This window comes from Pinus tabuliformis, chromosome Q, assembly GCF_031772625.1.
Source record: "Pinus tabuliformis cultivar Carrire ecotype Pingquan chromosome Q, CPIR1, whole genome shotgun sequence".
Taxonomy (NCBI): Eukaryota; Viridiplantae; Streptophyta; class Pinopsida; order Pinales; family Pinaceae; genus Pinus; species Pinus tabuliformis.
The window spans coordinates 306,262,626-306,277,280 of NC_142296.1; the positions used below are offsets into that span (position 1 = coordinate 306,262,626).

Sequence of the window (14,655 nt, forward strand, 5' to 3'; positions counted from 1 at the left end):
ATTTCATAGCCAAGGGACGCCCCATCCAGGCTCCGAGCACTACCCAAACACTTAAGTTTAAAAAGGTGTCACTGGCAGAAATGGCGGAAAGAAGAAAGCAAGGATTGTGTTAGTACTGTGATGAGAAATACTCCCCGGGGCATAAATGCAAGGAACCCAAATTCTTTCAAATTGATGCTACTAATCACAGTTCATCTGAGGAAGCCCCACCATTTGAGGGACCAGAGGAGGAAGATGAGGACAACCAGCCGGAAAATGAGCTCCCAGCTACACCTGAACAACTAGTTATCTTGCTTCATGCTTTGGCAGGAATTTCTTCTCCCAAAACTCTCAAAATCAGAGGTTTTATTAAGCATCACCCTGTAGTAGTATTGATTGATAGTGACAGTACGCATAACTTTATCCATCAAAGGGTCGCTAAAGGAGTGCATTGTTTTGTCAGAGTAGTCTCTAATTTCCAGGTCTAGATTGTTGATGGGGGGGGGGGGACAATGAAATGTGAGGGCCACTGTGAAAATGTCAAACTTCAAGTGGAGGATTATCACCTAAAGACCCACATGTTTTCCATCAACATGGGTGGGTTTGACATTGTTTTGGGTGTTGAATGGCTCTGCACACTCGGCCCAGTCACAATGGATTTCTAGGAGTTATATATGAGCTTTAAGTAGAATAACCACACACATACCCTCTGCGGACTCCAGACAGGTACTCCTTCTATCATCAGCTCGCATTGGATGGAAAAATTATTTAAAAAGGGCCACCATGGAGTTATAGCCCAATTTAATGCTATCTAGGCCTTCGAACTCACTTCTCTTCATATTCATCCTGAGATGCAACAGGTCTTAAACAACCATCTGCAGGTCTTTGACAAGCCTCATGAGCTTCCACCCTTGAGAGAGGAACATGATCATAGCATTACTTTGGTCCCAGGGGCACAACCACCAAATGTGCACCCATATAGATATCCTTTCGCCCAAAAGAATGAAATTGAAAAAATCATCAAGGAATTCTTGGAAGTTGGTGTCATTCGTCCTAGCATTAGTCCTTATTCATCACATGTGGTCATGGTGCTCAAGAAAGATGGGGATGGCATATGTGTCCAGACTTTAGGGCCCTCAACAAGCTGACGATCAAAGATAAATTTCCCATCTCGGTTGTTGATGATTTTCCAGATGAACTAAATGGGGCTCAATTCTTTACTAAGCTCAACCTTCATTCGGGCTATCACCAAATTCGCATAAAAGAAGTAGACATTCCAAAGACTACTTTCCAAACTATGAAGGCCATTATGAATTCCTAGTCATTCCATTTGGTCTCTGTAATGCCCCATCCACTTTTCAGAGCCTCATGAATTACCTACTCAAACCATATCTCAGAAAATTTGTCCTTGTTTTCTTTGATGACATCCTCATCTACAGCCTCACCTGGGAAAAACATATTCAGCATGTAGATCTGCTCTTGCAACTGCTTCGGAAGCATAAATTATTTGTCAAATTGTCCAAGTGCTCTTTCGGCCTGGAAGAAGTTGAGTATTTGGGCCACATTGTGGGGCATGAAGGTGTTAGGGTGGATCCCAAAAAGATCCAGGAAATGCAGTATTGGCCCCAACCAAATACCTTGAAGAGCTTGAGGGGATTTTTGGGTCTCACTGGCTACTATCGCAAATTTGTCCGCAATTATGGTCGCATTGCTAGACCCTCACTCACCTTCTCAAGAAAAATCCATTCCTCTGGAATGATGAAGCGCAACAGGCATTTATAGCTCTCAAACATGCCATGTGTTCCACTCCCGTATTGGCACTACTAGACTTCACCAAATCTTTTGTGATTGAATGTGACGCTTTAGGTACGGGTATTGGGGTTGTCTTAATGCAAGAAGGTCGACCCTTGGCCTTCACTAGCCAACAACTAAGTGGGACAAATCTGGGACAATCTACCTATGAGAAGGAGATGATGGCCATCTTACATGCAGTGGATACCTGGCGACCATACTTATTGGGCCGGTGTTTCCAAATCCGCACAGACCATCAAAGACTTAAATATTTTTTGGAGCAACGCCTATCCTCGCCATAACAAAATAAATGGCTAGCAAAAATGTTGGTATATGGTTATGAGATAATTTACAAGAAAGGGCACAAAAATGTCGTAGCGAATGCTTTTCACGCCAATTTGAGGAGGAAAGCACCCTGCTATAAATCTCTCTTCCCATTCCAAAGTGGATTGAAGAGGCTCGCAAGGAATGGTTTTCACATCCTTTGCTCTCCCAACTCATTAATAAATTGCAGGTGGATCCAAATTCCACAGCGAGCTACTCTTGGCAAGATGATATTCTTCGCTACAAGGACAAAGTAGTGATATACCAACATCCACCCTCAAAAGTCAGATTTTGGCAGAGTTTCACTCATCTCCCACTGCAGGCCATTCGGGCTTTCAGAAGACTTATGCTCGCACTCGCCGTTCATTCTTTTGGACAGGCATGAAAAAGGACACTCTTACTTTTGTATCTGAGTGTGATGTGTGTCAGCGCCACAAAGGAGAAACAATCAAATCCCCAGGCACATTACAGCCATTGCCCATCCCTGCCTCAATCTGGATGGAGGTTTCTATGGATTTCATTACGGGTCTTCCGAAGTCAGGAAATAAGTCAGTCATCATGGTGGTTGTGGACAGACTTTCTAAGTATGCTCATTTTTGCGCCCTACCCCACCCTTTTACACCAGCTTTGGTGGCTCAATCTTTCATGGACCAGATCTTCAAATTGCATGGCATGCCCACTTCCATTGTGTCTGATCATGACCCAATCTTCACCAGTAACTTTTGGCAGGAACTCTTCAAGCTACAAGGTACCCAACTACAACTCGGTACTTCCTATCATCCCTAAACTGATGGTCAAACTGAAGCAGTCAACAAATATCTGGAGACCTACCTCAAGTGTTTCACTTCAGAAAAGCAACATATATGGGTATAGTGGTTACCTCTAACTGAATGGTGGTATAATACTAACTATCATGCCACCACCAAAATGACTCCATATGAAGCAATTTATGGTCAACTCCCTCCTTCACCTACTTCTTATATCCAGGGATGCTCGAAGGTACAAGCAGTGGATCAACTCCTACAGAACCTTACAACCATGCTCGCCCACCTCAAAGAGAATTTCCATCAAGCTCAAAATTGCATGAAGCAACAGGCAGACCAACATCATTCAGAGCGCAAATTTCAAGAAGGGGATCAGGTATTCTTGAGGCTACAACCAGATAAGCAAACATCACTCAAAGACAAGGGTTGTCAGAAATTATCTCCAAAATTCTACAGACTATATCAAATACTTCAGCGTATCGAAGAAGTAGCCTACAAGCTAGCCTTGCCACCCACTGCAAAAAATCCATCCCATCTTCCATGTCTCATGCCTCAAGAAAGTGGTTGGGAATCGTTGCAAAATTCAAACCAATCTACCGGAATTGGATGAAGAAGGTTCAATCTGGTTCCAACTTGAACAGGTTCTTAACACGTGATAACGACACCTGTGCAGCTGCACGATCAAAGAAGTCCTCGTCAAGTGGAAAGACACCTCACCAGAAGATGTGACCTGGGAACCAACCAATGTTCTTCAGTAGTTTCTGTAGCTTTAGCCTTGAGGACAAGGCTATTTTTATGGGGGAGGGCATGTTAGGGTCCAACCCTAACCCCCTTATTTATGTAATAGGGTCGAGTCATAATTATAGTTAGTTAAAGAGTCAATAAAGCCCATATTAAAAATTGTAAGTGGTTGACCCGCATTTAAAGAAGGGACCACAATTAGTTGCAAATGGGCTGTGGTATTAGATAGATGGTATTAATAAGAACCATGGTACTGACCCATGGTATTGCATGTATGAATCCTATATAATGGATAGAGACTCCCATTGAGGAGCGTCATGTCTTATTTTGTAATTGAGCCCAGCTCTATTGGAGGTTGCCCCCTCGAAGAAGCAAGTGAACATTGCTTTCCTTTCTGAATAATAAAATACATCCTGTTATTTCTTATTGTTCTGTGTTTTGGGTATATTTCTTCGCATATTTGGCATTATGGTATCGTCTCGCAGGTCAAGAGCATAACGTTGGCATAACATGGGTTTTCCATAGTGGAAAAGAAAAAGAGAAGTTCATTTCCAACCCTATACCTTCTATAAAGAAGAAACTTAGATTTGAAATAACAGAGAGATAAATTGTAGCCTCTATGGTTGATATGGGAACCCCTCTAAAGTAGGAAACACCTCCCAAACCAAAAATATCACCATGGCAAAGAAAACCAATAATTTGCTGGGAGTGCTAGAATTTCAGAAGACATACACGAAGGAGAAAGATCCTTGCTTAAAAGAAGCAATCTTCTCAAACAATAATTCATATAAAAGAAATGCCTAGTCCCAAGGAACCATTTGAGACATCCCTTGCAAAGAGAGTAGAGTCACAATAGCCTGAAGAGTTTAGGGAAGAACTACAGGAGTAAGAAGCATTTGTAGAGCAATTATAGGAGGAAGAATCATATAAAGAAGAATTATAGGGGGGAGAAGAAGGAGATACTTTGCAGGAAAAAGCAGAGCCACTACAAGAAACAATGTAGGAAGAATAAAAAAACATTATAGGAAACATTGAAAAAGATAAAAAAACAATACGAAATAGAAAAGCTACAAGAAACATCAGTCTAAGGAATATTACAAGAAAGGGCATCACAAAAATTCAAGGTGCATCATACCCCACAAGAACAACTAAAAAAAAGGACTCCTCACCCACATCTTCAACAACTTGAAGAAACCAAAGCCTTTATAAAAGGACATAAGCCACAACCTACATAAAGGGTTAGAACTTCTAGAAAAAGGTGGATGCATCCAAAATCCTTGAGACTCCCTCCTAGGGGACAACTACAACCTCATCACCTCCTGCCCCATGTCATGCTGGAAATTGAGAAGGCAAAGATAAATGCACATAGGTGGAAGAGGATAGCAACATAAAAAGGGGTTACATATGTGGGTATATTGGAGGATGAGGTTGTCAAACTCAAAGAATAAATGACACTCCTCAATCACTAAGAGGCCAATAGAAGGAAACATAGATAAATAGAACAAACAATTGAGATAATGTTATGAAACCAGCTCACAAAAAGATAGAAAAGATAGTTCAACGCCTTATAATTCAGCCTCTTCGAGGGGGCAACCTCCTTTACATTACACAAATGAACAATTCTTCGATGATACAAATGACAAGACCTCCTTTCTATATATAGGAGCCTAAGGGGTCATAATATAATCAAAGCCGACATAACAATAATAATGTAAGGGCACAATAATAACAATAGTGGGCTTCTATGGGGCACAATAATAACAATATGGGGACTACATGGGCACAACAATATAATAAGGGGGTTGTACTAATAACAATAAGGGGTTAGACTAGTAGTATAGGGGCCTAACATGCCCCTCTCCTTCAAAAAGTGTTGTCCTCAACACTTGTGTAGTTCTTGATGATTTTGTATAAAATTCTTGTCCTCCCATGTGGAATATTCAGTGGATAAGTTCTCCCACTTGATGAGATACTCTGAAATTGATCGATTTCCTAGCTGTCGGGTTCTTGTTTCTGTGACTGCTCCAGGTTCCAGTATGATTTTTCCTTCCTCTTCAAGTTTTGGCAATATTGTTTGAATTGGGATATTCTGCAACTTTTGAATGAGTGGTCACACTTCTTTGTCCTTCTTCCATTCATCCGTTGGTTCGTTTATCCAATCTGGTTGGATAATAGAAATAGCACAAAACAATGCTTCCACATCCTCCTTTCTTGAGAGTGCATCTGCAACAAAATTTTGCTTCCATTTTCTATAGATGATGTCAAAGTCATAACCCAACATATTTGTGACACATTTTTTTCTATTCTTCTAAAGATAATAGTTGTTCTCAAAAGTATTTAAGACTATCATGATCCATTTTTACCTTGAAGTGTCTTCCCATTCGGTAAGGTCGCCATTTCTTAAGTGCATGTAGTATTGCCAACATTTCCTTCTCATAAATAGCTTGCTTGAGATGTAGCAGTAAAAATACCCAATCACCTATATCAAAACATTTTTCACTACGATGTTGATATACTTGTTGTTTCATTCGATTTTGCACCAAAGTGGCATTATTCTTTAAAAGTTGGAGAACTTGTTGTTGATGCTCGATGTGATCTTTCACTGCTTGAACCTTTTTCTTCTTGATATGTCCTTTTATCTTTAGAGTTTGAGGAGTGGTAATTTCTTCCAATGCTTTACAAGATATGGTCGGATTCATTTCTTGATGCTCGATGTGATCTTTCACTTCTTGAACATTTTTCTTCTTGATATGCCCTTCTATCTTGATAGTTTGAGGAATGGTAATTCCGACAAATGAATTACAAGATATGGTTGGATTCATTTCTTCTTTCTCGATGTGATCTTTCACTTCTTGCACCTTTTTCTTCTTGATATGTCCTTCTATCTTGAGAGTTTGAGGAGTGGTAATTATTGCCAATGCTTTACAAGATATGGTCTAATTTATTTCTTCTTTCTCTGGGGTTGGGTCCTAGCGTATATCCTCTTCTTTTGATGTTTCTTGATCATTTTCTTCCTCCTCTTCATACTCTATGTAAAATAATTTCTTCTTAGCACACTTATGACCTTTAGTGCATTTGCTATCACAATTAAAACAAAGCCCTTTTTCTCTTTTTTCTTCCGATTGTTGTGGTGTAGGTTGTGGAAGGCTAGGAGAAACAACACTTCCATCTTTATAGTTGTGAGGGGTAGACTTCCTTGTTGCCATAATTTTACTTTCCACTATGTAACAAATCCCTTTTACTCTTTCCAACTGTTGTGGTGTTGCTCTAAAGAAGGTGTTGTTCTTTGTATCCTCATAATGTGTTATCATTTCCTCCGTGAAAATTGACCAAGTAACAAGTTGTTTACGAGAACAAAGCCCTTTATACCATAAAAATTGATCTGGTTCTAAATATGAAGATTCAATACATACCTTTTGTAATAGTTGCACCTCATGTAGATCAAAATATTGCTCCATCTGTAGTATCCAATTTACCGGATCATTGCCATCAAACTTCCTCATATCACCTTTTCTTGATTTTAGGAGCTCGATCTTGAAATGACTATAACTCTGTAATTTCGACTCTTCCAGATCTGAAATTGTGAACCACAGTAGCCCTCTATGTCCTCTTACCAATGCCACCAGTTTGATCAAAATTGGATTCTACAAGAAAGAGTTATGCAAAATCTCCCAAGATGACCTGGTTATATACCTTTTCAAAAGAGCGAACTTGTATGAAGTGCCACGTGTCCATGGTTTGACCTTTGGATCTGAAAAATATGTACAAGAAACTACAGTCCATCCTCTTTTTGTAACTTCTTACGAAATTTCAATTTGATGCTCAGAGAGATAGTTATGACGATTTTCCCAAGGTGGTCTATTTGGAATGTAATTCAGGGGTCTACAAAAACCCTAACTTCCTCAGACTATATCTCCGAAAATATAGTGAGACAGGATCTGAAATTTGGAGCGAAGGTTCAGACCGATTTCTTCTCAAATGGGTTTTTTTCTTAGCTTCTGAAACATCGAAGTGAAAGAGTTATAGCGAAAATTCCACGATGACCTGTTTTAGCTTAAATTCTGGAGCTTGCAAAAACCCTAACTTCCTCAGATCATATTTCCGATAATATAGTGAGACAAGCTCTAAAATTTGGACCTGAGATTCAACACGATTTCTTCTCAAATGGGTTTTTGTTTTAGCATCTGAAATGGCACAGAAAAAAATTTATAGCGAAAATTCCATGATGACCTGTTCGGAGCAGAGAAACCCTAGAATCTAAAGATCTGATACCAAATGTTATGAAACCAGCTCACAAAAAGATAGAAAAAATAGATCAACGCCTTATAATTCAGCCTCTTCGAGGGGACAACCTCCTTTACATTACACAAATGAACAATTCTTCGATGACAAGACCTCCTTTCTATATGTAGGAGTCTAAGGGGTCATAATATAATTAGAGCTGACATAACAATAATAATGTAAGGGCACAATAATAACAATAGTGGGCTTCTATGAGGCATAATAATAACAATATGGGGACTACATGGGTACAACAATATAATAAGGGGATTGTACTAATAAAAATAAGGGGTTACACTAGTAGTATAAGGGCCTAACAGATAACAACTGCAAATTGAATCAACAAAAATGGTTGGCAGTGACCAGTGAAGAAAAAATGGAGGCTAATCTAGGTATCATGGCCCACTTATCCTTAGAGGTGGACAGTTTCAGACAACCAACTAGAACTTACAATGTCTTCTTGAAGGAACAATGGTGCAAATTCCATAATTCCCTGATTAGCACAACAAGGAGGATTCCAATCACAAACATCCAAGGACTTCATCGAGATATGCCAAAACTGCATTGTGGAGGAGAAAGCCAAACTATGTGAATTCTACTTAGATAATATGATATTACTTGACGTACCATCATGGGATCCAAACCCCCATGTGGAGGATGTCTAGCTTCTAGCATTTTCCTTCTGGCTAAGGCATGAAGAGAGGAGGGTTAAGGAGGTGAAGAAAACATTAGCGGATGAGATTACCAAACCATTATGGATAAGAGTAAGGGTACCTAATCCCCTAACCATTATCATAACCCACAACATCCTTATGGAGTACTAGCAAGTGACCCCAATTTGGAGACAAAGACAAGAGGAGGATATCCTCCACTTTAGGGACATGGTTAGACTACTAAGTGATGAAGCTATACAGGCATGCCAAAGAAGATGACAGGCTCTACCATATAGCCTACAGTTGAGGGAATCCCACATACCCACTTGTATGCATAATGCCTTAGCTAAGCCCCCACTTTACAAGAGGATCATCTAGAGAATGGGTATACAGTGGATTGGACTAAGGTTCAATTCTCCACTACTGTTGAGGATGGAACAACACACCAGTGAAGAAAAAGAATCAAGGGAATGGAAGGAAAGAGAGTGTAGTTGGGTTTTACTTACTAGGAGAATTGCCTAGGTATGTAGCATGGGATGTTAAACAAACTTCCAAAGAAATAATGAAACAATAGCTCAAGGATCAAGAAGATTAAAAAGGTAAATTTTCCCAAGGATGGGAAAACATCTAAGCAAGGGGGTATGATGAGCCCTTGAATTGTACATATAAAGGTCCATCTATAACCTCTATCACCTAGGAATACACATATTTCCGACCTTGATTATTACGCATTTTGATAGTTTACATATTATTCCTTATGTTGCAGTGTGTGCTTAAGAGATTTAACCATACGAATGACTTGTGTGACCTTTTGAAGTCTTAGAACCCTAATTTGGAAAGGTATTTGAAGCTTAACAAGCTCCTCCAACAACCCTCAGTAACATACAGGATCACTAATAATTCAGAGCTATTAGTAGTTAAAGACATGGTGGTTGCACAACAAGCCCTAGGGGAAGCAATTCATGAGCATAGGGATTTTTGGAGGGAAAAGTTTCCCTCCTATTGAGGAGTTTTCTCCAAATTTTAGATAAGTAGGGGAACTCGAGCTAGCGATGGAAGCCTTTTTTTGGAGAAGAAAAATCATATTGTCACTTTGGAGTCTCATAGTTTTTTAATTTCCATTCCTGTAATGACAAATTTCCATTAATGAAAAGACATATTTTTGCAAATATTCTAAGTTGATTTTGTTTAAGGTTCCTAAGCACCTTGGGGAGGGCTCGCCCATTGGCACTCTAAAATTCTTCTGGTATGTTTTGTACCTTACTTTCATATGTTTCCTTATGTTGTTATACCTTTTTGTTTATTTTACAGTGGTAGTCGTAGTGTTAATGTTCTTGTAGGTGTTTGGAAAGTAACATTTCTTATTTGTCGAGTGATGGTTATGGTTTTCATAAGTTAAAATTAGCTTCATACACCTCATTTCATCTTTCTTTCATTAATTTGTTGCACTCATATGATTTCTTGTAAAAGTTACAGGTCTTCTTATAGAAATATAGGTTTCATGTAGAACAAACCCAACAGCTCTGTTTTTGCATCATTATTTGAGATTTCATGTTGGTTAATTGCAAAGCACCTTAGTTAGTTAATTTAGCATGATTAAGTGAATGAGAATGAATTGAAGAAGTTGTAACAGCTCCAAAATTGTCTACAAGATCACAGATTGTCTTATTGTTGAATGGATTGCTTTAGTTTTCTACAACATTAACATAGAGCTATTTTCCTTGCCACATAATTCCTTGCATTCAATTAGTGTAGTTTGAGAGCTATTTTCCTTGCCACATAATTCCTTGAGTTCAATTAGTGTAATTTGAATTCTTGCAACCTCACGTTCCAGCATTTTTCTACAACTTTGTATTTTTTTTTCCTTCAACTTTACTTCTGTAATTTCAGTTGCTGCACTTAGATTATTGAATCCTTACCCCCTGGTAGATTAGACGAGTTAGAGTGACAACTGTTTCACGTGACTATTTTTACTTTGATCAAGAAAGTAATGGTTCCCATATATTTGTGTGCATTACAGGGGAAAAAAAAAATTGTAATTATTATGGAATGTTTAAATCTTTATTAAGTTAGGAATTGTATTAACCTGAACCTATTTATGATACTATTAAAATTAGATTTGTTTTTTCCATTATTTCATTATTCATACATCTATAATTATGTCTATTATAGCCTTAGAATTGAGTTTCCCTTTACTAGTGTCTAAAAACCCCCCCTTTTTAATCCTTATAAGTTATAATTCATTTACCTAATGACATTGTTATCTTTATTTTTGGAATGAATAAATATATATTTTTGACCATTAGGTTTAAACGATAAATTATGAAATACCATTAATATTAGTTATTCTATTAGTAATATACTTGGACTTTATCCACCCTATAGGTAATAATATATTTACCTAAGGACTTATTTACCTTAATATTTTTATTTGAATAAAATATTGAACGAATTTTGAGTATTGGACCAGTAGGTTTAAAGGATAAATTTTGATAATATTAAGTTATATTATGAGACTTTACCCTAATTTATGGTAATTACCTATTATAACTAAATTCTAGGAATAATAATATTTTAACATCTTGTTTGGAATTACAAATTAATAAGTAGATATAGATTATTTAATAAACATATATTATTGTATATACCTTAGTATTTTAATGGACCATTATTTTAAATAATAAATATGATATATTTTTAAGAACTAAATAGGAAAGTCCTAACTTACCAATGGACCATTAATAATTATTATACTTTTACCTAGTGTAACTAAATTATTAAAATAAGAGTGATGTATTACCTTTCACTTATATTTAAATAATATTGGATTGATTTATTTAATTTATATTATAAGTTATAATGACCATTATAATTAAAATATTAATATTATACTATGGATTCTCGTTAATAATACTAATATATCTATTTGTTTGTAAATGAATTCATTTATTTACCTATTTTAGATATTTCTAGAAACATTAATTTAATGATTTGACCAGGAACCTTAAGTCAAATTAGCCGTTAGCATTATAGCTGTTGAGTCTCTGCACGCTCTATTTATTCAAGCTAAGCCGGATTGGTTCTTCAACTTGTCCTGACGATGAACCACACTGGTTGGTTCGAAACGCGTCGACAAAAGTTTGGTTATGTGATTTTGCCGAAGATTTTCTAAACAATGTTATGGATCACAGAAGTCTAAATTCCTTAATAAATTGTAATTTGTATCTGCAGTAGATGATATATCCTAAATTTGCATGAACCCAAGTTGACATATTGAAGTTTAAAATCTAAAGACTGCAGCATTGTTGCACGAATATTTAGAGCCATCACCTAAAATACATTGGCAATCATAAACTGGATGAATTATCCTTAAAAAATTTATGGAGGTTTATACAAGGATTTGAAGTTGTGCTGGATTAAGCCGTCAATAATGCTTACTACGTTCAATGCCATCTATAGCTTGCTAACGAATTCGTGGAACGCAGGGTGAATTTGTCCAATACTCACCGTGGGCTCTGAGCATTTCCCTCGCCTTCTGTTTTGTCTTTGATGTGCATTCAAGTTGCTGGAGCACACACAATTTGTAGACGGCACCAATCTGCACCATTTCCTTAAGAAGGTGAGTAGTAGGAGAGAACTTGCAGAGCGACCAGAGTATTCGAACTGCTTTCTCAGTTGCAACTTGAGAGACTCTGAATATTTTCTTGGAGATGGAAGCTATGCCCATGGCATGATCAATTGTTGTAGCTCTTCCCTCCGCACATTCACATAGAATATCCAGAAGACACAGCATTTTCTCGCAAGACATTCTCTGGGATTCAGGAAGTAATTCTATCAATATACAAATAGCTCCGGCCTCTATGGCCTTGACTCTGTTATTTCTGGAAGGAGAACAGATGGCCATCAAAATCTCCAGAGATGAAGTAGTTGCCTGAGAGCAGACTTCCTCTGTCAGCAGTTGAAGGAGCCCTTCAATCAGATCCTCATTCACATTCGCAACGAGCTGTTGCAACCTGTTATGCCCACTGCTAGAAAGGGTCTTCAGTAACATGGCCGAATGAACTCTTGCATTGCAGCTTCCTTTCTTGAGAATCCATGAAATGTGGTTTAGGGTTTTGGACCTACAAAGCATTTCTGAAGTCTCATCGGACATTGGAAGTTTGTGCAGAATCCCCAAGGCCTCTTCGCAAGCCATCGCGCATTCATAACTTCCACTTTCCATTTCAATAATATTTGTTTCTATCACAGAAACCAATGCATAATCTCCACCACAATCAGCAATACATCTTCTGTTTTCCACGCTCTCATCGGCCAGAGATCTCAGTTTCTTCAAGCCATTAATTCCCTGAAAAGGTGAGCATGATTCAAAATCTTGGAGCAATTTCTTGATCTGATTCGAGTCGACAGGGGGCCTGGGCATGGGGATTTGTTGGACACCTTTTGAGCTGTTGGCCAGGCACCACCCCTGAATGAGGCGACGCAGGGTGTGATTGGGAGTCATATCGTAGTTGGACATTACTTGCATCGTAACAGGGCACGTGTTCTTACCACAAGAATAGACCCATTTCTCCATACTTTCTCTGTCATATGTCATACCGGTACAAACTGTAATGGGGTCTCTCATTATCTGCATAGATATCGGACATATGAAGTAGGAAGGGATCTCAGCTACCTCTGCATTCTCTTTTGGATCCATCCTGATACCCTTTTACATAAACCACCCAGAATTGAAATTCAGGGGAATTGTAATTCCAAAAAAAAATGAAAATCAGAATTGAGTTAATAGTGAAAACCTTTCAGCCCAGGGCAGCTTAATTGGGGATTCCAGTCCAGAGAGCAGTTTTAAGCTAAATTGGGGTCGCCATAATATACTATATAAACTATGTGATCTGAAGTTCAAATCCCCACAGATCAAGCCAACAAAAAAACCTTCAAATACTATGTGGAGCAAGGCCACAGCACACATATATGTGTATAAATATGAAGGATCCTTGACAAACTAATGATACTATCATCTGTCAGCAAATAGGGTTGGATGTCAACTTAGAAGAAGACCTGATTCTGCCCTCTGAGGCAATCTTCAGAATATCTCTGATGAATGAAAACCCAAACCCGATTTAAAGAGTACAGCCAAAGGGTTTGAAACGTGGCGCCAGGCTACCCTTGTTAGTCCTGCCCTGCCATGATAAAGGAGCCCGAGTCCGTGTGCCCTACCGACGGCTTTTCGAGTCAAAACAAACGTGCACCGGCACTTTTGAAATACTATGCCTACTTGAATTAAAACTCCTGAAAAGCTTAAAAACATGTCAAATATGTCAGCAAAGCAAACTCGCATGAAAAACTTGAAAAACATGTCAAATATGGCAGCAACGCCATCTTTATATATACTGCTTATTTACTGTATGTTACTGAAATTAAAAATTACAATGCCTTTACCTAATTTACTAGGTCTTTAATGGCTGAAAACTTTGAAAATCGAAATCAGTGAATCGAGTTGGTAACTCTATTCCTCTGTAAATTTATATATTTAAATCTCTCCCACTGGTCTCTGACCAGGAGTAGATGACAGCACGATCAAAAGCAGCTTGGATACAATGAGAAATTGCAGCGTTTGAGTTGGATACTATTCACAAATTGCATAAGCCGCCGCATTGCTTCTTAATTAAGATTAGTGTTGCTGCAGTAAGGTTCTTTAGTATTAGAAAGGCTACCTAATCGTTCCCAATCCATTAATCAATATCTTATATATGTAATAGAAGGATCTATATATAACGTACCAAGTTCTCTAATGATTTTAATTAAATTATTAGAGGGGCAGGTTTTATAAAGAACCAATTTTCAAGGTTATTTATGAAGATGGGTAATAATTATTTTTTTTCCTAGCACTTCAAATATTAATTTTAAAATTGTCATTGTTTTTTTGAAACCAAAATAAAAGTGGGGTGAATCAATATTATGGCCCATTTTAACAATTAAAAATAATATTTAAATACTTAATCATTAATATTTTTAAATACTTAACCATTAATCATGTAAATAACACATGAATCACATTACAATACCATAAACGCCATACACAAATGAAATAGATAGAGATACCAGATGTATGTGGAAACTCATAA

At 37.8% G+C, this 14,655-nt stretch overlaps 1 protein-coding gene across 1 annotated transcript; it reads right to left on the reverse strand.

Annotated features, from left to right (window-relative positions):
- Window positions 1–11,836: 11,836 nt before the first annotated feature.
- LOC149219426 (E3 ubiquitin-protein ligase PUB23-like) lies at window positions 11,837–13,677 on the reverse strand. Its single transcript, XM_089382590.1, has one exon. It carries the CDS (start codon window positions 13,227–13,229, stop codon window positions 11,997–11,999), a length of 1,233 nt encoding a protein of 410 aa, XP_089238716.1. The 5' UTR covers window positions 13,230–13,677; the 3' UTR covers window positions 11,837–11,996.
- Between the last annotated feature and the right edge of the window lie 978 nt (window positions 13,678–14,655).

Excerpts from the sequence above, each read along its gene's own strand:
- LOC149219426 (XM_089382590.1), bottom strand. The coding sequence starts at position 13,229 with ATGGATCCAAAAGAGAATGCAGAGGTAGCTGAGATCCCTTCCTACTTC.